Raw genomic sequence first — 24,182 nt, 5'->3', positions numbered from 1 at the left:
TTACAAACTGAAGTGCTATGAAAGTGAAGTACCAACTAGGCTTTCTCAACTGGGATTTCAAGAGAGAACTGAGCCCTACTGATAATGATTTAAGTAATTATTGTCTCAATTCTATTGAGACTGGCACATAGCTAGTATCATCTTACGACATAGGAAATAAATTAATTCATTACCTACAATGGGTGTCTTAAAGCATCAGAACCAGTTGAGAAGGGAATGGTACAGACTCTATGAGAAATAACTGACCTAGTGTTTGGTGGTGGTGAAGGGTCTGTTAGGGGGCCAGTTACCTAGGGAAGTGAAATGTGTGTTGAAAACTGAAGGATGGGTAAGGTGAGGTCAGAGCTTGCTGGAGTAGTAGTGTGAAAGGTTGCCTTTTCAGGAAATAGCATATTTGAAGGCTCTAAGAAACAAGGAGCAAGCTAATTTTGGAGAATTAAAAGACAGCTATGGCAAATGTACAGAGAATCGGAGGTGGGTAGGAATAACAAAACCCAAGGTTGGAAAGAAGGCAGGTAGGCAGGGACCAGAAAGAATACTTTAAATCAAACTGCATCACAAAGATCACTGTAGCTTTACTGGGGTATAGAAATAAGAGTGGAGGCGGACGACCAGTGGGAAAGCATCTACAGTAATTAAGGTGAGAGATACCTGCTTGGACTAGGGTAGTGATGGCAGGGATTGAGAAAGTAGACAGATATGAGTGGTTCTTGCAAGGCAAATATTAAGGGTAGTGAGGGATGTGTTAAAGATGACTTACAGGTTCTGAGTAGATGATGCTGCTGAAAACTGGGGAAAAAAGTTTGCAGACTAAACTTTCAAATGTGTTTTAGGTTTGAGGCAATTTTGAGATCTCTGAAGGAGATGTTGAGAAGGCAACTGCATATATTAAGCTGGAGTAGAAAGAATGGGTTTGGCTTGTAGTTCCTCCATTAAGAGAAAAGTAAGGGAGGATGGGCAGGGATCTTGAGAACCCATCAGGCTTATGTGGCACACATTCAAAAGTAAGATGCATATATATATATATATATATATCGCATGTGTGTTATGCAGGAAAAAACTTGATACACGCAAAGGCTGAGAAAAAGGGGTAGAAAAAGTTAGATAGGATGGTTTTCTTAATTTGTTTTCCATTCTCATGTGAAAAACTGCTCAAGACAGTTATGGGCCCAAGTTATCTATAAGCTATTGCTGCATTGTAAATGCTCTCTACCTTTTGTCAAAATAGTTTTAATTTATCTGAAATATAAGTTTCAAAATTAGATACTCAGCTGATATTAAACCACTAAGCAATTTTCTTGTAAATATATTCTGAAGCAAAAAACCCACATAGATCTGTTCTTTTCCATTTTAAATGCTTTTTGGTATTTTCACCCTACCTCCTATATAAATTAACCCAACTACACAATTTTAATATTTTTGCACTACTTTGGAGAAATATAAAGAAGATTACCTTTACGATTACATAGCATCATATTAACCAAAATTTTACTAATCTGTAAGTGGTTTTGTTTAAGTCACGGCTAAAATACAAAATGCTAAAAGTTTACCTTTGGGTGGTTTTAGTACATGGTACACTGGATTTTTCACTTTACTGACTTTTTGAAATAAGCTTTGATAAAAATGAAAAGCCAAATAAAGTCCTTATTGAAAAAAAGCATGAGAATCTCTTGTAGTACTTTATTAAAATAATTATACTCCTACCCTGCATTTTTGTGCTTAAATAACTATGATCATAGATTTATTCTTTAATTTAAGCCAGTTGTTGGAATGGTTTTATAATCTTTTATTTCAATTCATTACATACCAGTTAGCAATGTCCTTGTGAGCTACTAAGTTTTGAAGAAAAGCTTGCAATCCTAATTGTCTATCTTCTAAAAAGTCGGCATTGTAATTATCTTTAAACCAGCGTTTTGGAGGAAGTGCTAGTCGAAAACCTGGAAACATCTCTTTTAGCTGAAAAAGAAGAAAAGAGCAAATAAAATGTTTAACTCAATCACTATCAATTCTATGAAATCTATCCTGTTGACTATATGAAATTATTCATGAAATAAGTTTAAAATAAAAAAATAATTAAGTTCAGTTCAGCTCGTTATGTCTTGTTTTATTTCTTGTTTTCTACCAGTTGTGCATACAGAGGAGTTCCAGTCTTTCCAGATCCTTGCCAGAACTTGGCATTGTCTATCTTTTGCATGTTAACCTTTCTGTTGGGGGTATAGAATCATTTCCATTTTGGTTGTAATTTGCATTTTTTTGCTGACAAATGATGTTGAATATCTTCTCATATGCTTATTTGCATTTGCATATCCTCTCCAGTGAATTATGTATTAAATTTTTTAGCACTGTCCCCTTTAAAAAATTAGGTTGCCTTTTTATTAAGAGTTCTTTATATGTTTCAGATACAAGTCCTTTGTCAGATATATGTATTACAAATATTTTCTACCAACTGTGGACTGACTTTTTCAATTTAACAGTCTTAAGGGAGCAGATTTTTTAAAATTTGAATGTTATTTAATTCATCAATTATTTCTTTTATGGTTTGTTTTTTTTTAAGATCATAAGAAATTTTTGCTTACTGAAAGACTGTAAAGATTTTCTTCCATGTTTCTTTCCTAAAAGTTTAGTTTTAACTTTTATATTTTTGTTGTGACTCATTTTGTACATTTGGCTTAAATTTTACTTTCTTAGGGAAGACTTTCCCAATACTGTAAACTAGGTAGTTAAGTCTTCCTTTCCACATTCTGTTCAAGTTACCACAATTGTGTAACAAATTACCTGAAATCTCAGTGATATAAAATAAGCATTTATTAATATTAAACTCACAAATTTTTTAGGTCAATAATTCATATGAAGTACAGTGAAGACGATATATCTCTGATACACAATGAATTTGGGCCTCAGCTGAAAACTTGAAGGTTGGGTGTTGGAACTGTCTGAAGTTTACTTGCTTGCATGTATAGAGGATGATGCTGGCTGCTGGCTGAGAACTTTGCCAAGGCTGCCAGCCACAAACCTAACACTGGCCTCTCCAGGTGTCTTCGACTTTTCTTGCAGCATGGAGGCTGGCTTCAAAAGGGAGGATCCCAAGAAAGCAAGCCAGAATAAAACTGTGTACTTCTTGTAATCTAGGCTTGAAAGTCACACAGCATTATTTCCACTGACCTCTCTTGGGTTGAGCAGTCACAAGCCCATCCAGGTTCAAGGGGAGGGGAAACAGATTCCACCTCTTGATGGGCAGTGCCAAGATTCAGGAAGAATATATGGGACTGATGATACTGCTGTGGCCACTTTTAGAAAAGACAATCTGACACACACTGTCAAATCATGAATTTATTTCTTTAATGACATCATTCACAATGTAAACAGCACATTTAATTTAGGCTTTCTTACTAGACCAGTGATTCTAAACTTTGGCTGCACATTAGAATCGCCTAGGGAGTTTTAAAAGATATTATTGTTTTCCATCTCTGATAGATTAGGATTTAATTTGTTGAAATGAGGCCTGGGCACTGTAATTTTAAAAAGCTTTCCAGGGGAATCCAAAGTGTAATTAAAATTGAGAACCATTTTACTACACTACAATTATTATGCCTTAGTCATAGCTGCATCTTTAATGTCTAGCATAGTGCTTGCAACATAACAGGCAGTTAACAACATATATTCAATAAATGAATGAATGAAATGAATCCACGTACATTTGCATTTCTATACATAAATATAAAATGAGTATCACAACTACAAAGGAAAAATGCACCGGATAAAATGGTAGAAAAATGTAAATTATAACTTTCTGTCTATATTTCTATAAATAAGTGAAGATAATATAAATAAGGTAAAAACTAGAGAGTAACTTAGATAACTAAAAACCTAATTTGATTTCAAATGTAACTAGGTATTTATGACATTGGAGCTTTGTTATTTAATGTATCTGGCAAGAAAATAAAATAACAAAAGTCATGAGAAATAAAAATCGTCCTTTTATTAATCTTAAGCTTTATAATTGAAATGTCATATTGTCCAAATACATGGTTAGATTTTTTTCCCTTAAAAAATTATCCACAGAAAAGAAGAAGTTGTCCCACAATTGGGTAATTCAAAAAAGAGGAAGATAAGGGGTAGAGAAAATAATATCCAAAAAAGGAGAGAAATGAAAACAACTGCCAGAAAGACAGTGAAAGGTAATCTCAGGATGCCACTTATGAACCTCATAAGGAGTGGGCAGATCAGTTTAGAAAAGAGCAGTATGACTCAAGAGACACACATGTAGACTATCACTAAACTTTTTAATGTGAGGACTGAATGCCTGATGAGTCTGCTGCAGGTTTTCATATGAACCTGGAATGTCTTGACAATGAATTGGTAAGGGTCCTGCTCTCTCCCTCCCTAAGCTCTGCTGCCTGAAAGCAACTGAGAACAATAATTTTACCTCACAGAAATGTTCAGCTTTGTACTACTGCTGTGACCTGGAAGTAGAAATATTGAGCTTAAATTTTAAGTAGAATTTAAAGAAAAACTCACTCTCATGGCTATATTTCTACAATCAATGCGTCTCCCAGCCCACCCTAAAACCTTGCTTGGTTGCCCCAACTCTTGATATGCTCTGTGCATTCCAAAACTTGCTCATGACTTTGTCCTCTGACTTCCTCAGCAGAGGCTCTTATTAGTCGCAGAGAAGGTGAAGTCAGACCATAACCCAGGAGATTTAAAAAAAAAAAAAAAAAGAAAATATTAATGTTCTATATGAATGTTCTCTTTATACAGTTATTTTGGCTATGTTCAATAACTTTGGTATTGCCAATTAGCTAATTTTACTTCACAACTATATAACTGGGTAATGCAAATTCCTTAAAGTTAGAATCACATCTATATAGTTTCTACATAAGGGTAACTCCAAATTCCTAGCACAATGCTGAACTCAAACTACTCATTTCATAAATATTTCATGATTGATTTTATTAAATTAAAGATCCTAAGCTTTTATTTTTTACAGTTATATCAATAATGACTACAGTTTAAACCATGTGCCTCTTGGTGTTTGACACACTTTTAAAACATATTGCCAGTGATGGGTTAAGCTTTTTCTGGTACCTAATAACACCAACATGAACATTTACTAATTTTAAATGCCCATCTTGGAGGATCAAAGAGATATTTACTAAATTTAAATTAAACTCCTATCAGCTTTTTACAAAAGGGTTTATCTAAATCTCAGCTTGCCTAAGGAAATACTGCAGCAATAAAAATGAAATCTAAAGCAGTAATAGGAAGTAAACACTAAATAACAGTGGAGTCCGAAAAGAAAAATGGTATCATAAAGCATTAAATAGCTCTACAATGAAACTGTTTGAAATCAGTCTGCATGATCAAAATTGTAACAATTTCCTTAAAAGCTAAGTATTCTACTTAATTTTCAGGTAACTTCATGAATTGCTTTTATCTTTGTTTAGTCATTTAAAAAAATCAATAGAAGTACAGAATTGCAGATTTTAAATTCAGTATAATATATGAAGCTCAGGAACAGTAGATAAAATTCATATATAATTGTAGGCATACATTAGAAATAACACTTTATTTTGGCATATTGCAAGAGAGCATCTTAACCAAATCTTAAAATGGATAAAATAATTTATCATTCTATATTTTACCTTTCCATTTAAACTGAGGTTTTTAAGAGTGGCGGAAAAAAATTTGGCAGGTAAATAACTACAAAGTTACAAGGGTTTCCCGTCACCAAACACTACAAAAATATACTAACTTCAAAGTTTCAAGGAGTCCAAAGAGGGAAGAAAGGAAAGGACCAGTAAAGCTTCCTTATTAAACACCTGTCAAAATTGGAGAGTAATCTCTGCATGTTCTTAGTTGGCTTCTCAAAAGCATCATAAACTGCTTGATGCTTTTAGATAAATGATTTTTCTCTTGGCTTCCAAAATATCACACCCTCTGCCTCCCTCCCTATCTAAATTCCCTCTAGGTCTGGGGACAAGGCAGCTCTTTCTTTGCTATTATATTCTAATAACGATTTATTTAATTCTTCATTTTTAGAAAATTTAGGTTGCTTCCAACTTTTAACTACTAAAAACCATCTGATTTCCTCGAGCTCTGGGGACAGCTCAGCTCTTCTTTCTTTTTTTGCTATTATATTCTAATAATAATTTACTTAATTCTTCACTTTCAGAAATTTAAGTTGCTTCCAATTTTTAATTCCTAAAAACAAAGTAAAACACAGATAAACAAAACAATATACAAAACACTGTGGTAAGTGTCCTTAAAGCTAAATCTTTCCCATGTTTATTATTACTCATATAGGATAAATCCTAGAAATGTGATTATTATATCAAACTATGCAAAACTTTTGGGTGTCCTGTAGGAAGATTCAATCTTCCAATACCAGATAATAGCATTTAAATATCTGTCAGCTTGATAGGTGAAAAACTGTGTCATTATTTTCTTTTTTTGGAGTATCTGTGATAGTAAGTGTTTTCCAGGTATACTGGTCATTTATATTTCTTCTGTGAATTACCCTGCTTGTTGTTCGTTGCATTTTTTACTTGGGGTTCAATTTCCTAATTTAGTTTTAAGAGTTCTTAATACATAGAAGTTTATTATTATTCTCTTGTATGCACAGTTGAGCGAATTCTAGATGGTCCACAACCTTTGCCTCTTGAGTTACTTCTGTGATTTTATTATGTTACATAGAAAAAGGGATTTTGCAGCTGTAATTAAGGTTACTAATCAACTGACCTTAAGATAGGAAGATTACGTGGGTGAGCCTTATCTTATAACATGACTCCTGTAGACTGTTTTCTCTAGCTGGTGGCAGAAGAGAAAGTTAGAGAGCTTCAAAGCACAGGAAGAACTTGGCTCACTATTGCTGGCTTTGAAGATGGAGGGGCTACGTATAAGGACTGGCAAACAGTCTCTATGAAGTATGAATGATTTCTGGCTGACAATCAGCCAGGAAACAGAAACGTTGGCCCTACCACTTCAAGAAACTAAATTCTGCCAGCAACCTGAATAAGCTTGGAAGATAATTCTTCCCCAGGGCCTCCAGATAAGTGCCCAACCCAGCTGACAGCTTGATGTTGACCTTGCTTGATGCTAAGCAACAAACCCAGCTGAACCCACCCAAACCACTAAATAATAAACAGGTTTAGCAACAAAGTTTGTGGTAAATTATTATGCAGTAAGAGGAAATTAATACAATATGTTAAACATGTTTTTACTCATTATCTTATAGACATATATAATTTTATAATAAGTCAAGAGAGAACTGGGCACAGTGGCTCATGCCTGTAATCCCAGCACTTTGGGAAGCTGAGGTGGGCAGATCACCTGAGGTCAGGAGTTTGAGACCAGCCTGACCAATATGGTGAAACCCTGTCTTTAAAAAAAAAAAAAAAAAAAAGTCAAAAGATCTTATTATATACATCTTTTTGAAACTCACAAGATATTTATATTCCTCTTGGCAATTTTAAAGTTTCATATTTTTATACTAAAATTTTTTAATAAAAATTTTATTTTTTAAATTTTCTATTAAAAATTTAATTTTTTATGAATTAGAAAGGATTTGATTGACTCAATAAAGAAGAAAAAATATAACAGAAGTATAGGAAATTAAAAAATAATTCAAAACTGAAATGTTAGTTTGGATGTATTATAGTACTTACTTTGTCATTAAGCCTGGAGAAGTCAGTGTATCTTCTGAAAACTACCCAGCTTTCTTCTGGGGTTTTCTTTACTAGTATTTTATACACCTATGCACAGGAAGAAAAAGAGACAGAAATATAAAAGTAAAGATACTTAAAAATTCAAGCCAAATATTTTTAAAACTTTTACTTGATAACTCAGACTATAACAATTATTATGTAAAAAAATATCAAAAATCATTTAAATCATCAAAAGTACAAATAATCAATGCAGGCACCAAAAGACAGATTTTTTCCTTAGGAAATATAACAGATTTGAGACAAATGTTTTTTCTGTGCACACTAACAATAAACTCATCAGCTTCCAAAACATGATTTATGTCAACATATTCTAAAATTGATAACGGAATTATACTTGAAGAAGCTATGAAAAATAGCCACTTTTGTTCTATACAATTTTTTTTTTTTTTTGGGACGGAGTTTTGCTCTTGTTACGCAGGCTGGAGTGCAATGGTGTGATCTCAGCTTACCACAACCTCTGCCTCCCAGGTTCAAGCTATTCTCCTGCCTCAGCCTGCCAAGTGTCTGGGATTACAAGCATGCACCACCATGCCTGGCTAATTTGGTATTTTTAGTAGAGAAGGGGTTTCTCCATGTTTGTCAGACTGGTCTCAAACTCCCGACCTCAGATGATTCACCCGCCTCGGCCTCCCAAAGTGCTGGGATTACAGGTGTGAGCCACCGCACCCTGCCTGTTCTACACAATTTTAAAACTTAATAACTATTGAGCAAAGTTTTCAAATAAGTTCAATATTTTTATTGTCAAGAATAAAATATGGAAGTTCTAGCCAGAGCAATCATGCAAGAGATAAATTAAAAGGCAACCAAATAGGAAAAGAAGAAGTCAAACTATATGATTCTATGCCTAGAAAACCCTAAAGACTCTGCCAAAAGGCTCCTGGAATTGATAAAGGACTTCAGTAAAGTTTTAGGATATAAAATCAAGGTTTAAAAATCAATAGCACTTTCATACACCAATAACATTCAAGCTGAGAGCTGAATCAAGAATGCAATCCTATATACAGTAGCCACACACGCACACAAATATCTAGGAATACCTCTAATTAAGGAGAGAAAGATCTCTACAAGGAGAACTACAAAATATTGCTGAAAGAAATCACAGACAACATAAAAAACCAGAAGAACATTCCATGCTCATGGATTGGAAAAATCAATATTGTTAAAACGGCCACATTGCCCAAAGCATTCTACAGATTCAACAGTATTCCTATCAAACTACTAATATCATTCTCCACAGAATTAGAAAAAACTACTCTAAAATCCACATGGCACCAAAAAAAAAAAAAAAGAAAAAAAGCCCAAATAGCCAAAGCAATCCTAAATGGAAAGAACAAGGCTGGAGGCATCACACTACCTGACTTCAAACTATACTGTAAGGCTACAATAACCAAAACAGATGGTACTGGTATAAACATATAAACCAATGGAAGAGAACAGAGAACTGAGAAATAAAACTGGGTATCTACAGCCATCTGATCTCTGACAAAGTTGACAAAAATAAGCAACAGGTAAAGCATCCCCTGTTTAATAAATGAGGCTGGGATAATTGGCTCTCTATATGCAGAAAAATGAAACTGGAGCTCTCTCTTTCACTACATATAAAAATTAACTTAAGATGGATTAAAGATTTAAAGGTAAGGCCAGAAACCATAAGAATCCCAGAAGAAAACCTAGAAAACACAATTCTGGATACTGGCCTTGGGAAAGAATTTATGACTAAGTTCTCAAAAGCAGTTGCAATAAAAACAAAAATTGATAAGTGAGACCTAATTAAAATAGTTTCTGCACAGCAAAAGAAACTATCAATGGAGTAAAGAGTCAACCTACAGGATGGGAGAAAATATTTGCAAATTATGCATCTGGCAAAGGTCTAATATCCAGAATCCATAAGGAACGCAAACAATTCAAGGCTGGGTGCAGTGGCTCATGCCTGTAATCTCAGTTCTTTGGGAGACCGAGGTGGGTGGATCACTTGAGGTCAGGGGTTCAAGACCAGCCTGGCCAAAACAGTATGGTGAAACCTTGCCTCTACTAAAAACACAAAAATGAGACAAATGTGGTGGTGGATTCCTGTAATCCCAGCTAACCAGGAGGCTGAGATGAGAGAGTTGCTTGAACCTGGGAGGCAGAGGTTGCAGTGAGCCGAGATCATGCCACTGCACTCCAGCAGGGGACAGAGTGAGACTCTGTCTCAACAACAACAAAAAGGAACTTAAACAATTCAACAAATAGCCCCACTAAAAGTAGGCAAAAGACATGAACAGGTACTTCTTAAAAGAAGACATACAAGCAGCCAAGAAACATAAAAAATGCTCAACAACACTATTCATCAGAAAAATGTAAGTCAAAACCACAATAAGATACCATCTCACAGAAGTCAGAATGGCTATTGGTCATTATCACAACAGATGCTGGTGAGGGTATGGAGAAAAAAGAACACTTATACACTACTGGCAGAATTGTAACTTAGTTCAGCCACTGTGGAAGGCAGTTTGGAGATTTCTCAAATAACAAAACAGAACTCCCATTTGACACAGCAATTCCATTCCTGGGTATATATCCAAAAGAAAATAAATTGTTCTACCAAAAGACACATGCACTTGCATGTTCAGTGCAGCAACTACTCACAATAGCAAAGACATGGAATCATCCTAGGTGTCTACCAAGGATGGATTTGTGTGGAATATTATGTGGCCATAAAAAAGAATGAAATCATGTTCTTTGCAGTAACATGTATGGAGCTATAGGCCATTGTCCTAAGCAAATTAATGCAGGGACAGAAAACCAAATACCTAATGTTCTCACTTATAAGTGGGTGGTAAACATTGGGTACTCATGGACATAAGGATAGCAACAATAGACACTGAGGACTCTTAGTGGGGGAGGCTGAGAAAGGGGAAGAGTTGAAAAACTGTTGGGTGCTATGTTCACTACTTGGGTGATGAGTTCATGAGTATCCCGAATCTCAGTATCATGCAATATACCAATGTAACAAACCTGCACATGTATCCCTTGAATCTAAAATTAAAGTTGAAATCATTTTTTTAAATGACAAAATATAAGCTTTAAATACCAAAAAATCCCAATTGAATTACATTTTGTAATTATGTACAATTATGTAGGCTACTGAATAGAAAAACTTGGTTGAAGCAAGTCAATATATTTTAAAAGCACATAAGAAAAAAGTGGATTCTATTTTTTTCTAAATATAATTTTAGAATGTATTATGAAAAAGTGTTATTTATGACAGAATTTCAGAGAAACATCTAGCAGTTTTTGACATAGTATTTTGCACTAAGCTAGATATAAGGCACAAATGCGATAATATCTGCTGCATAAGAAACTCTCTTTACAAAGTAACTTCTTTTCTGGATGTTCGCTGTGCAATAATTTTCAACTGGAGCTCTAGAGCTGCACTTTCGGTCACATGTGGCAAATGAGCATTCAATGTGTGACTAGTCAAAACTGAGATATGCTGTGAGTGCAACATACACACTGAATTTCAAAGATTTAATGTGAAAAAAGATGTAAATGGCTTTTATTAAAATAGTCTAATACTAACTACATGTTAAAATGATAATATTTTGGACATTTTAGGTTGAATAAGATATACTAATAAAACAATCTCACTTATTTCTTTTTTATTAATGTGGCTTCTAGGAAATTTAAAATTATAGATGTGATTCATAATTATGGCTCACATTATATTTCTATTGGACAGTACTCCTCTAAAGACAACTCATTAGTTAGGGACTATAGATTATCCTTACCCTTTGACTTTTCTCCCATACAAACTTCTCTTTCAACTTTTAAGAGGGAAGAAAAAGGAAGAGTTAAGGATAAATCCTTTAGCTTTGAAGGAAAAAGTAAGCAATTTCTCTCTATAACATATAAAGGTGGGAAACAAGGTCAGCAGAAGGTCCTGAGCTAAGAAAGTTGAAATGGAGATACAAAAGAAATTCTTTTTAGGAGTCACTCACTAAAAGAAGAGATAAATTGACTTTAAAACTTGTGAGTATGAATGACTGATACAGGATAAAAATGCACTTCATATAATAATTGTTTATCTACAAATAATACATACTGAATTTAGTTTCTTGTTTTAGAAAATGAACTCCCCGTTCTAACTAAGCTACTTTCCATGGTGGCCTGAATACCTCTGAATACCTTTGTTTCTGTAGACAAGATAAAGTACAGACTTTTGTGTTTTATCTCTTCTAGAAAATGCTCCTTCTACTTAAGTAGCGCTTTCAGTGAAAACTTTATGAACAGTACTGATCATTCCCTTCTCTATGTTCCAACAACCATTGTTCTTTCTACACTTTACTTGAAACTTCATATATATTTCTTTGTACTGTTTTTATTTATGTAGTCTTTGTTTTTGAATTATAAAAGATATACAAAAAAGTGTGCAATTCATAAGTATACAACTTGACAAATTTTCACAAAATGAACACACCTATGTAACTAGTACCATGAGTGTATTAGCCCATTTTCATATGGCTGATAAAGACATACCTGAGACTGAGCAATTTATAAATAAAGGGGTTTACTGGAATTATAGTTCCATGTGGCTGGGGAGGCCTCATAATCATGGTGGAAAGTGAAAGGCACATCTCACATAGCAGCAGAGGCAGCAGAAAAAAGAAGAGAGCTTGTGTAGAGAGACTCCCATTTTTAAAACCATCAGATCTCCTGAGACTTATTCACTATCACAAATACAGCACAGGAAAGATCTGCCCCCATTGTTCAATTACCTCCCACTGGTTCCCTCCCACAACACGTGGGAATTCAAGATGAGGTCTGGGTGGGGACACAGCCAAAACATATCATTCTGCCCCGCTCCCTCCCAAATCTCATGTCCTCAGATTTCAAAGCCAATCATGCCTTCCCAATAGTCCCCCAAAGTCTTATTTCAGCATTAACTCAAAAATCCACAGTCTTATACGAGACAAGGAAAATCCCTTCTACCTTTGACCCTATAAAATCAAAAGCAAGCTAGTCTGTTCCTAGATACAATGAGGATATAAACATTGAGTAAATACAGGCATTCCAAATGGCAGAAATTAGCCAAACAAAGGGGCTACAGGCACAATGTAAATCTGAAATTCAGTGGGGCAGTCAAATCTTAAAGCTCCAAAATACTCTCATTTTACTCCATGTCTTGTGTCTAGGTCATGCTGATGCAAGAGATGGGCTCCTATGGCCTTGGGCAGCTCTGCCCCTGTGGCTTTGCAGGGTATAGCCCTCCTCCTGGCTGCTTTTATGGGCTGTGGCTTTTCCAGGTGCACAGTGCAAGCTGTTGGTGGATCTGCCATTCTAGGATCTGTAGGACGATTGCCCTCTTCTCACAACTCCACTAGGCAGTGCCCCAGTAGGGACCCTTGTGTGGGGGCTCTGATATCACACTTCCCTTCCACACAGCCCTAGCAGAGGTTCTCTATTAGGGCCTCACCCTTACAGCAAACTTCTGCCTGGGCATCCAGGTATTTCCATACATCATCTGAAACCTAGGGGGAGGTTCCCAAACCTCAATTCTTGACTTCTGTGTACTTGCAGGCTCAACACTATGTGGCAACTGCCAAGGCTTGGGGATTGCATGCTTTGAAGCCACAGCCCGAGCTCTATGTTGGCCCCTTTCAGCCACGGTTAGAGCTGCTGGGACACAGGACACAAGTCTCTAGGCTAGACATTGGGACCCTGGGCCTGACCCACAAAACCACTTTTTCCTCCTAGGGCTTTGGGCTTGTGAAGAGAGGGGCTGCCATGAAGACCTCTCATATTCCCTGGAGATATTTTCCCCATTGTCTTGGGGATTAACATGGAGCTCCTTATTATTTATGCCAATTTCTAAGGCTGGCTTGAATTTCTCCTCAGAAAATGGGATTAGTCCGTTTTCATGCTGCTGACAAAGACATGAACGAGACTGGGTAATTTACAAAAGTAAGAGGTTTATTGGACTTACAGTTCCACACGGCTGAGGAGGCCTCATAATTATGGAGGAAGGTGAAAGGCAAGTCTCACATGGTGGCAGATAAGAGAAGACAGCTTGTGTAGGGAGATTCCTGTTTTTAAAACCATCAGATCAGGCCAGGAATGGTGGCTCATGCCTGTAATCTCAGCACTTTGGGAGGCCGTGACAGTGGATCACCTGAGGTCAGAAGTTTGAGACAAGCCTAGCCAACATGGTAAAACTCCGTCTCTACTAAAAATACAAAAATTAGCCGGGCATGGTGGCACATGTCTGTAATCCCAGCTACCAGGGGGGCTGAGGCAGGAGGGTCGCTTGAACCTGGGAGATGGAGGTTGCAGTGATCTGAGACCGTGTCACTGCACTCCAACCTGGGCAACAGAATGAGATTCCATCTAAATAAATAAATAAATAAAATCATCGGATCTTGTGATACTTATTCACTAACACAGGAACAGTATGGGAAAGATCTGCCCCCATGATTGCCCCTTGCCCCCCATCCGAGACAAGGAAAGTCCCTTCTGCCTATAAGCCTGTAAAAATCAAAAGCAAGTTAGCTACTTCCTAATTATCTCCCACTGGGTGCCTCCCACAACACATGTGAATTAAAGATGAGATCTGGGTGGGGCACAGCCAAGCCATATCAATGAATAAGAAACAAAACACTACCAATCAAAGGTCCATGGCATGTTTCCTTCCCAATCCTACTCAACACCCATCCTAGTCAATTTTTAAACATACTTTTTAAAGACTAGACACTTTATATATTATCAGATCAACAGTGAGTCTTAATATTTTTTTCAGTTATGAGATCAATTCAAAAGAATATATCCAGAAAAAATTATTTTACAAACCTAAGACTCTCAAGCTTGTATCTCCAGCTCATACCGCTCCCTTAAACTCAGCTTATATGTATACACACACAATACATACATATGTGTACACATTCACACATGTAACATCTCCATTTTAATGTCAAAATTAAACAGACATCTCAAAACTTGTTCTTCCCCTCAAAACCTGTCATTTAATTAAATGGCAGCCATATTCTTCCCATTGTTTAGGCCAAAACTTTTGAAGTCATCTTTACCTTCTCTTACTCCCACACTCCACTTCCAAATCATTAGGAAATACTACTGGTTCTACCTTTTAAAATAGATCCAGAATCTTATAACTTCTCAGGACCTCCTCCACCTCCTCAGTCCATATTACCATCATGTCTCCCTTGGATTACTACAAGAACCTACTAACTGCTTCCTGCTTTGACTCTCCCTCATCTTGACCAAACCAGTCAATTCAGCAGCCTGAATGAACTTTTTAAAACACTAAGTCAGATCAGATCACATGACTCTTTTTTTTTTTTTTTTTTTTGAGACAGAGTCTCACTCCATTGCCTGGCTGGAGTGCAGTGGCACGATCTCAGCTCACTGAAACCTCCACTCATGGGTTCAAGCAATTCTCCTGCTTCAGCCTCTTGAGTAGCTGGGATTACAGGTGCACAACACCATGCCCAGCTAATTTTGGCATTTTTAGTAGAGACGGGGTTTCACCATCATGGCCAGGATAGTCTCTATCTCCTGATCTTGTGATCCACCCACCTCGGCCTCCCAAAGTGCTGGGATTACAGGCGTGAGCCACCACGCCCGGCCCTGACTCTTCTTTTGAAAACCTTTTCAAAGATTCCCATCTCATGCAGAGTAAAATCCAAAGTCCTTACAGTGGCCTCCTGCCCTATGTGTGCCACACTTCCCTGCCTGTCATGTTATTCCCTACACCTCCCCCAGCATACTCTGCTGTCAGCCATGAGGATCTTTGTAGTTGTCCCATTTGTGTTGAAAACTCTTTCTCCAGATATTCTCATGGCTCTCTCATCAAAGATGTTAGCATTAACTAATATATTTTTTGTGAGGCCATGACTGACAGTGCTATTTAAATCCCAACCCCAGATTTGGTGAAATGCCCTTTCTTCCTTCTCTATTTTATTTCTCTCTATAGTGCTTATCACCATATGACATATCAGATATCTTACTATTTACTTACTTATCAGGCTTTCATTCAAATTGCTGTACCACTATTAGCCAGAACAGTGTCTGATGCATAACAGGTCTTAAAAAAATATTGAATTAATGAATAAATGAATATGACTAATTTCATATCTGTCATTTACTTCTTCCTCTACAGTCTCTTGAAATGCTTTCTATAACACCACCCTGTATTTGGCTATATACTTGCATCTTCACACATATCATCTGTCTATTAGGTCTGCTATAACAAAATACTGTAAATTCAGTAGCTTGTAAACAACAGGAATTTATTTCTCAAAGTTCTAGAGTCTGAGAAGTCCAAGATCAAGACAATAACAGATTTGGTATCTAGAGAGGACCTGCTTTCTGGTTTATAGATGGTGCCTTATAGCTATGTCTTGACATGTGGAAAAGACAAGAAAGCTCTCTGGGGCCTCTTTTTAAGAGTATTAATCCTATTTATGAGGGTTTTATTCCCATGACCTACTAGGTTCCAAAAGCTCCATCTCTTAATACTATCATCTTGAAGGTTAGGTTTCAACATGCGAATTTGAAGGAACACATTCAGACCATAGTATCAACTCAATGAATGCCTATTCCTTCATTCAGGAAATTGGCCATCTGTTTATTATAATTCCTAAAATTGTTCTAAAAAAAGAGAGGCCGAGTACGGTGGCTCATGCCTGTAATCGCTGCACTTTGGGAGGCCCAGGCGGGTGGATCACGAGGTCAGGGGTTTGAGACCAGCCTGGCCTAACATAGTGAAACTAAAAATACAAAAAATTAGCTGAGCATGGTGGTGGGCACCTGTAATCCCAGTTACTTGGGAGGCTGAAGCAGGAGAATCTCTTGAACTAGGGAGGCAGAGGTTGCAGTGAGCTAAGATCGTACCATTGCACTCCAGCCTGGTGACTGTGTGAGACTCCATCTCAAAAAAAAAAAAAAAAAAAAAAAAAGATAGAGTTCCCTGTAGATTTCCTTTATCACAGTCTTATGATAATTTTAAAAACTGTCTCTTCATAAATTATTGCAATAATTTTTCCTTGGAGGTCCTCCCATCCTGGCATAAATGTACAGCATGAAATATTGAAGTAAACATTAAACTTTACTAAAGAACAAACTCTTACCAAAAAAGTAAACCTTTTGAGTTAATAACTGAGTTGAGCAAGGTTACTGGATACATAAACATAAAAGGTCAAAATATATAAAATGGCAATAAATAGAAAACAAAAACAGATGTCTCTCACAAGAACATTAAACAACATCCATATCCAGAATTAAATCTAACCAAAAGATGTAAGAATCCTGCACTGAAAACAACAAAACATTACTACAAAAAATTAAAGCCTTAAGTCAATGGATTAGGTTCATAGATTTGAAGACTAGATATTGTAAAGATGTCAGTTCTCCACATATTCATCTATAGATCTAAAAAATCTCAATGCAAAGGGCCAATAGCCAAGGCCATCCTCAAGAGAAAAGCTAGCGTACTTACACTGCTAGATATCAAGACCTATTATAGGACTTTACTAATCAAGACAACATGAAATTAGTAAAGGATGGAAAAATAGAGCACAGAAGAAGATCTATGCATTTATAGTCACATGATTTATGACACAGAGAACACAGAAAATGAAGAGGAGGAGGAGTGGTCTTTTTAGTAAAAGCCTGATTAACTGAGCCCATCTGGTAAAAATAAAAAAGAAGACTTGACCCTCACCTCACACCATGGACAAAAATCAATTCCCATGGTTTACAAATATAAATGTGAAAGGTTCAACAATAAAGATTTAAGAAGAAAACATAGGACAATATCTTTGTAACCTTGAAGAAGGCAAGGATTTCAAACAGTGCTAGCCACGAAAAAAATTAATAAATTGGACCAAACTAAATTTTGTTTACCAAATGTATTATTAAGGAGTTGAAAAGGCAAACCACAAAGTAAGAGGATAGTCATAATACATGTATCTGAAAAAGAACTTATATCCAAAATGCACAGAAAACTACAAATCAAAAGGGAGACTTCCCAAAAGAAAAATGAACAAAAATCATGCACAGGTATTTCACAAGAGAATATCCAAACAGCCAAAAATCTTTTTTAAAAGTTCAATTTAATTAGTCACTAAGAAGTAGTTTTGCTTTCTCTACCTTACAAATAGGAGTCCTTAGAGACAAATTAAATTAAAAGAAGGGTTAATTTAACACTGGCTTAAATGCACAGGTTAGCCAGTCTTTCACTTTGTACTGGTATACAGCAGAATTTCATATTCAAGAAATTGTAAGTACAGGTTCACATTAATTTAACACTGGTTTAAACACATAGGTTAGCCAATCTTTCACTTTGTACTGGTATACAGCAGGAGTCAATACTTACAGTAAATTTAGCTCTTTCTTCCATCACTTCATAACCCAGTATAGTAGGTGTAGATGGTCTATCTTCCCAATTCACGGTTTCAGGATTTTGTTCTTCAGTTTCTCTTCCTCTAGTAGAATACTCAATGGAAGAAGCTGCACCTGTAAATTTAGTCCTAATGAGGGGACTGCTACAGACAGATGAAGTATTTTCCATTTGATCAGGAACACTTGTCTGTTTAAAATTACCCATATTTGAGTCTTCTAACTGGCCTTTAGAAGAATTTGAGTTTGTTGAGACACTGCCAAAAGAAGAGCTTCTTTGATTTCTGTTGTTTGTAAAACTGGAAGCAGTGTTTCCTATGGGCATAGGAACTGGGACATAAGGAGTTGCCATCTTCTTTCGGCTTTTGAACAAGCTTGCACACTGTTGAGTCCAAACACTCACTCAGAGAACAACTAATATACAATCCATTATTTTCTTCTTAGGAATTCACTAAAAATGAAAAAGACATAGTAAAAGATTAGTCTTTAATCTGCAGCAGGATGCAAAAGAAAAAACGTTCTTTTCAATTTTATGACACTCTTATTTTATTTGGAACAAAAACATACCTCAAACCCCTTCTTTTAATTTCAGTTGTCTCTAAGGACTCCTATTTGCAAGGTAGGGAGAGCAAAGCTACTTCACACTTTTTTTTTCCTTGAACCCATGTTATATGCTAACCCTTTTCCCCCTACTTTATTTCCTCGTGAACTAGTTCTGTAATGTTCATTTTAACCTAATTTCGTCTATATAAAAGTTGGTAGGAGAAAGAGTGGTAAAGAGCCTTCTGAAGTCTTATTCCATGCTTATCATCCTGACAGTACTACATTCAGTACAAGAGAGAAAAAGAGAAGAGAGGCAAGAGAGAAAACCTATCTACATCACCTCTGGATTTAATTAGAAAGGGAATAAATCTATTCACATTACCTTTCAATTTAATTAGTGAAACTATAAAGACTTAACACAGATTAGTAACAGTGAGCTGCATGCTTAGATGCTACATAGTAAAACTTTATAGAACCCAAGATTTAAAAAATACACTTGGTCAAGTTACTCAAATAAAACTCAGTGAACATTAACCTTATATGCAACAAAATTAGTGAAAAGTTTAACCGTTCTTCACAGCTTCCAGGTCATCACTAATTCTGCTCTGAGATAAACGGACGGTATTTACATCTTTATAACTCGTAAGAATCTGTTATCCAAATAGCTAGTATATCTTGTGTCAGAATAGTATCATAACACAAAGAAGAAATGGTTTACTATCACGTTGTTAAATAATAAACTCATTAGAAACTGCAATAACTACAGACCAACAAAATGACAAGGCTGTACACAACAATAACGGATCTGCTGCCCAACTCTCCATAGGAAACTCTACTGGTGGGAAAGGTAAGAAAAGAGTCACCCGGACTTGGAAAGATGCTGAAATAAGATTTTTAACTCAGCACGTGGCTCTCGGTAACCTTTCCCATTATCAAAGATCCGTGAAACTTGAGCTGCTGATTCACCGCTCCTCGGTTCCGTCTGATGGCCTCCCTACAAACAAGTAAACAGCCTGAAATCTCAACCTTCTCAAGGCCCGAGGGATCTACCTGGCCTTTGTCACGCTACTACCTGAGGCCGCCGAGGTCGCCTATCAATACAATTACTGACATCCAAAGAAGTGAGCGCTACTTAAGCGTTAATAAAAAACGTGCTGTGCTCATTAGGAGCTTCTTCGCTTTTGCCCTGGTGCGGAGATGCTCCCAGGGCAGTCAGCTCAGTCTCACTCTGGAAAACCTCAGGTGAGGTGGCCCGACGCTGAGCAGCCCGGTGGGCGGGAGGAAAGCCGCAAATACCAGGCACAGGTCGACCCTCGGAAGGTAAGGCCCGGGTCTGCGCCGGTCACGCGTCTTCGGCACTGCGGGCGGCGAGACCCGCCGCTCCCTAGGCTCCCAGGCTCTCCCGCCTCCGCTGCCCGATGCGCCCAGAGCCTCCCAGACGCACAGTGGAGTCGGCGGTGGCCTGAAGGTGGCCGGGCTTCGTGCTGCGCCGCTCCACTCTCCCGCGGAGCCCCTCGCCGCCCGCCAGACACCGAGGTTGCAGGTGTCACCCGTACGGGAACCCGGGACAGCGACCGTCTGTCCTGAAGTAACGACTCTGTCCCTACCTCAGCCCACTCCGCAAGCCAGAACAAGCGCGCTTCCCGTTGACGGTTAAACCCGACTCTCCTCAACTGCAGCTTTTCGCCTCTTCCCTCAGCTGCGAGAAGCCTCACGTGACACCCCTACCCCCGCCCCGAAAGCAGCTGCTCCCCGCCTCAGACAGCCTCTATCCTGCTGCCCGGCCCAAGATCCCAGCCGTGTGGAAGGAGGGGCCGAGCCTGGGACATCGCTGCCGGAAGTGATGTCACGCCAAGGGGACCCTCCCGCCGGAGGCGCGACTGGAGTTGTCCCGCCGGGCGCTTCGGTAGCGAGGATAAATGTAATCCTGTGGCAGGAAATCGACATTCTCTTCACTATCTTTACTTTTCCAAGTGAACTTCTAAGAAATGGTTGCTACAATACCTAGCTTGCCAAACAGGTGAGTAGAAGACTACAATTCCCAGAAGGCACTATGACCAACATTGGTCCACGCTCATACTTTGCATCATGGGACTTGTAGTCATCACCAGCTCGTGCTGTTTCTAACAGGTTATAGATTGTTCTCCAAAATTAGCAGCGCTTTAGGGGATGACAATCGTTGAGAAGAGTAGGAAGATAGAACACTGCTTAGTAGCTCATCCGTTCTACATAATTCGGAAGTCCTCATTACCAAAGAACTCCTGAAATTTTTTAGTGTCTTTTAACTATCTAGTGAGCAATTTGATCCCAATGGTAGAATATTAGCCTTGTTAGACTTGTGCTTCTGAAGATCTATGAAGTAAGGAAAGCTGATCTTTGATAGGCAAATTCCGAGATTCAGACTGGTCTACAGGCCTGTTCATCATTAGAATTGGGCAATGTGGTTGAAGAATCATTCCATGATTTCTAAGGCTTTGGGGTAGTCCCAATGTTACCCATGGAGGGTTTTGACTACAAGTCGTCCAGGTTCTTGGTGTTTTGAACAAAGTATTGGACAAAACGCACAAAGAAAGCAAGGAAAGAGTGAAGCAAGGAAAGCAGAGATTTACTGAAATGACAGTACACTCCACAGAGTGGGAGTGGCCTCCAGTAAGTGGCTCAAGAGCCCTGGTTACAGGATTTTCTGGAGTTTAAATACCTTCTAGAGATTTCCCATTGGTTACTTGGTTTACACCCTATCTAAATGAAGGATTTTCCTGCAGCCAATCAGAGGCTAAAGTTACAAAGTTATACTCCTATGCAAATAAATACTAGGCCCTGTCACCAAGGGTCTAGAAGGTTGGGCAGGGGGTTGCAAAGCAGGTAGCCTCTGGTTACTTGGGCGTGCAAAGTTGGAGTTTTCCTTTTGATTTAGTTCTAAGTCAGCATGAATGGGTCTTAGGATCCCTGCTTCCAGACCCTATTCTACTGCCTGACCAAGAGTGGGAAAAAGTGATAGTGGTCATTTTGGAATGAAGGTTGGAAAATAGTCTGGTTTTTGACACGATAGTTTTGTTTTGAGAAATTCTGCCCTTTCAGTGTGAATGAAATAAAAATAAAATTCTGTAGAAACAATGTTAAGTAAGAGAACAGAGTCTGAAGGCAGGAGACCTAAGACTGATTCATGCTAACTGTATGTCAGAGGACTCTTATTTTTGCCAGGTCTGTCCCTCAGACCCTGGCGGACAGATGAAATGAGTACTCAGACACAGGGATGCAGTGTAAGTAAGAACAGCTAGGTGACTGCCTGGCTCTGGTGGCCAGAGAGCAGCCCCGATAAGCTGGAGCTGCTTGCTTTTATTCAGTGTAGGCACAAGTACAAGAGTACAGGAGATAAAAAGAACAAACACAACCTGTAGGTAATTAACATTTATTGTTCCCCTTTCAGGGAACGTCAGGCAGATGATCAAAAGTCAGTTCCTAGTCAATATAAGTAAAGAATCCAGTTTAGGATAAATTCCCCTACACTCCCTTGTACCTACTGCTTGCCATCTGCCTCAGGGTTACAAAACAGCTGCCTTCAGCCATTCTGCCCTGGTGCTCTGCAAAACCTTCCAATCTTTCAAAAGGTTTGCATTCGTTCCTTACGGTTTTTCCCACCACTCTGACTGATCCCCCACACATTTTCAAGCCCTCCTTTTTCTGCGTGGCAGTTGCAACCCCTCCTTTTTTTGGGTGGCAGTTGAAAAATGAAAGAATCTCTTGGTCCCCTCCCACAACCAACCAGACTTGAGGGCCTACTTTTCACTCTGGTCCCCTCCCACAACCAATCAGACTAGGTATGGGCCAATGGGAAACCTCTAGAGGGCATTTAAGCCCCAGAAAATTCTGTAACTGATGCTCTTGAGCCATTAGCTTGAGCCTGCTACTGCTCTGTGGAGTGTACTTTCATTTAAAATAAATCTCTGCTTTCCTTGCCTTGTGTGTTTTGTCTAATTCTTTGATCAAAACACCAAGAACCTAAACGACTACCTTCAACTGGTAACACATTTTGGCGAGCCAGCAAGGAGTTAAGCCCACAGTTTGGGATTTGGTTTTACTTTTTCCTGTTTCTCTTTTTCCTTTCCAAGCTGGGATTCTTGATGGACACTGTGCCTAAGCATGGAGGCAACTGCAGGTTTCTGGCCAGGGTCACTCTCTGGTGAAAATGAAAGGTCCATGTGGAAGCACCTGACTGCTACCACCTGCTTCAGGTGAGGGAACTGAGTCCTTTTCTTTTTCGGTCTTTCACTGGCCATTTCCTAGTAGCCCCTTGGTAATTGAGGGCAACTGGGGCCACTTTCTGGTGTTAATTGAAGGCACAGGAGCGAATGGTGATAGCTGCCTTGCCCAGAAGAGGGAAGGACTCCTTTCTGTTTTTTCCAGTTATAGTCCCTGATCCCTATGTGTGATATAATTGGCAGTGGCAGCTCATCCAAGGTGAATGCACACATGTTTCAGGCGACTTAAACCTTTTTTCCTTATGTTAAATTCTTCCCTTCCCCTACTCGACTGGCTAAGGATAAGTCACAGGGTTTGGGCATGTTGTAGATGGTCTGTGTGATTCATGGAGGGGATTCATGAAAGGGAATCTATGTAGAACTTAATCTTGTCCAAATTTAGAGAATTAAAGAATTGTTATAAGTGGGATAGGAAAAAAATCCAAAGGTTTGTTCTAGAAGTAGAGGCCTTCATCGAGGGACAAGAGGGAAAGCTCATAGTGAGTCATCAGTGGTGGAGAGTCATTCCAAAGTGGTGCTGGCACCCATCTAAGGTCGCAGACATCTGATGGACTAAGAGGAGTCCCTGGTCAGGGTCCAGAATTTTTCCAGAGGGATGCTCCAGGTAAAATTTGGGTGACCTAATGAGCCCTCCACTTTTCAAAGTCATTTTCTCTTTTGCACACCACTATGGGCAACTCACCATTTACTCCACCTGATTCCTGTATAGGCAACTCTCCATCTATTCCACCTGATTCCCTGCTTGGCTACATCTTCCACCATTGGAATCAATATACCCCTGAAAATATAAAGAGAAAACCTATAATTTTTTTTTTTTTGCAATACTGTTTGGTGTCATTATGAGCTGCCCATCCTGGAACAATGGGTGGTCAATAGTAGTCTTAATTATGACACCATCCTGCAATTAGTCATATCCTTGTAAGAGACAGTACAAACAGTCAGAGATCACATGCATGGGCCTTGATGGCCCTATACCAAAATCTAATAGCACACCCCAAAGGAAAGTTCAAAGGCAGAGCTAGATACTATAGATGATCCCCTTTTATAAGGGCCACCTGTCTCAGGGTGAATAGCAACTGCCCCCATCTGGCCCCTTGCCAAGTGCTCCTAAGGCTAACACCCAAACACTGTTAAGAGACCCTGCTAAGCCCCCCTCACACTCGTAGGGGAACACCATATTTAACTCTCCCTCCAGCCATGCTACCCCAGGGATAATGCTAGCAAGGGCTCTTGCTTCAAGTGCAAGGAGGCTGGGCATTGG

At 38.4% G+C, this 24,182-nt stretch overlaps 1 protein-coding gene across 1 annotated transcript in view; it reads right to left on the bottom strand.

The window, feature by feature from the left end:
• SNX16 (sorting nexin 16) overlaps nt 1-20,486 on the bottom strand; it is a 40,069-nt gene extending 19,583 nt beyond the window's left edge. The window contains exons 1-4 of the mRNA XM_017521834.2: nt 20,270-20,486; nt 18,097-18,570; nt 7,668-7,754; nt 1,808-1,956 (exon numbers count right to left, since the gene is read on the bottom strand). Of these exons, the coding sequence (XP_017377323.1) occupies nt 1,808-1,956; nt 7,668-7,754; nt 18,097-18,471 (611 nt within the window). The 5' untranslated portion in view covers nt 18,472-18,570; nt 20,270-20,486. The remainder of the gene's footprint in view (nt 1-1,807; nt 1,957-7,667; nt 7,755-18,096; nt 18,571-20,269) is intronic.
• Nucleotides 20,487-24,182: the final 3,696 nt, after the last annotated feature.

Source organism: Cebus imitator, unplaced genomic scaffold, assembly GCF_001604975.1.
Source record: "Cebus imitator isolate Cc_AM_T3 unplaced genomic scaffold, Cebus_imitator-1.0 Scaffold22, whole genome shotgun sequence".
In the NCBI taxonomy this organism is placed as follows: Eukaryota; Metazoa; Chordata; class Mammalia; order Primates; family Cebidae; genus Cebus; species Cebus imitator.
This window is presented reverse-complemented; position numbering and strand designations above follow the sequence as displayed.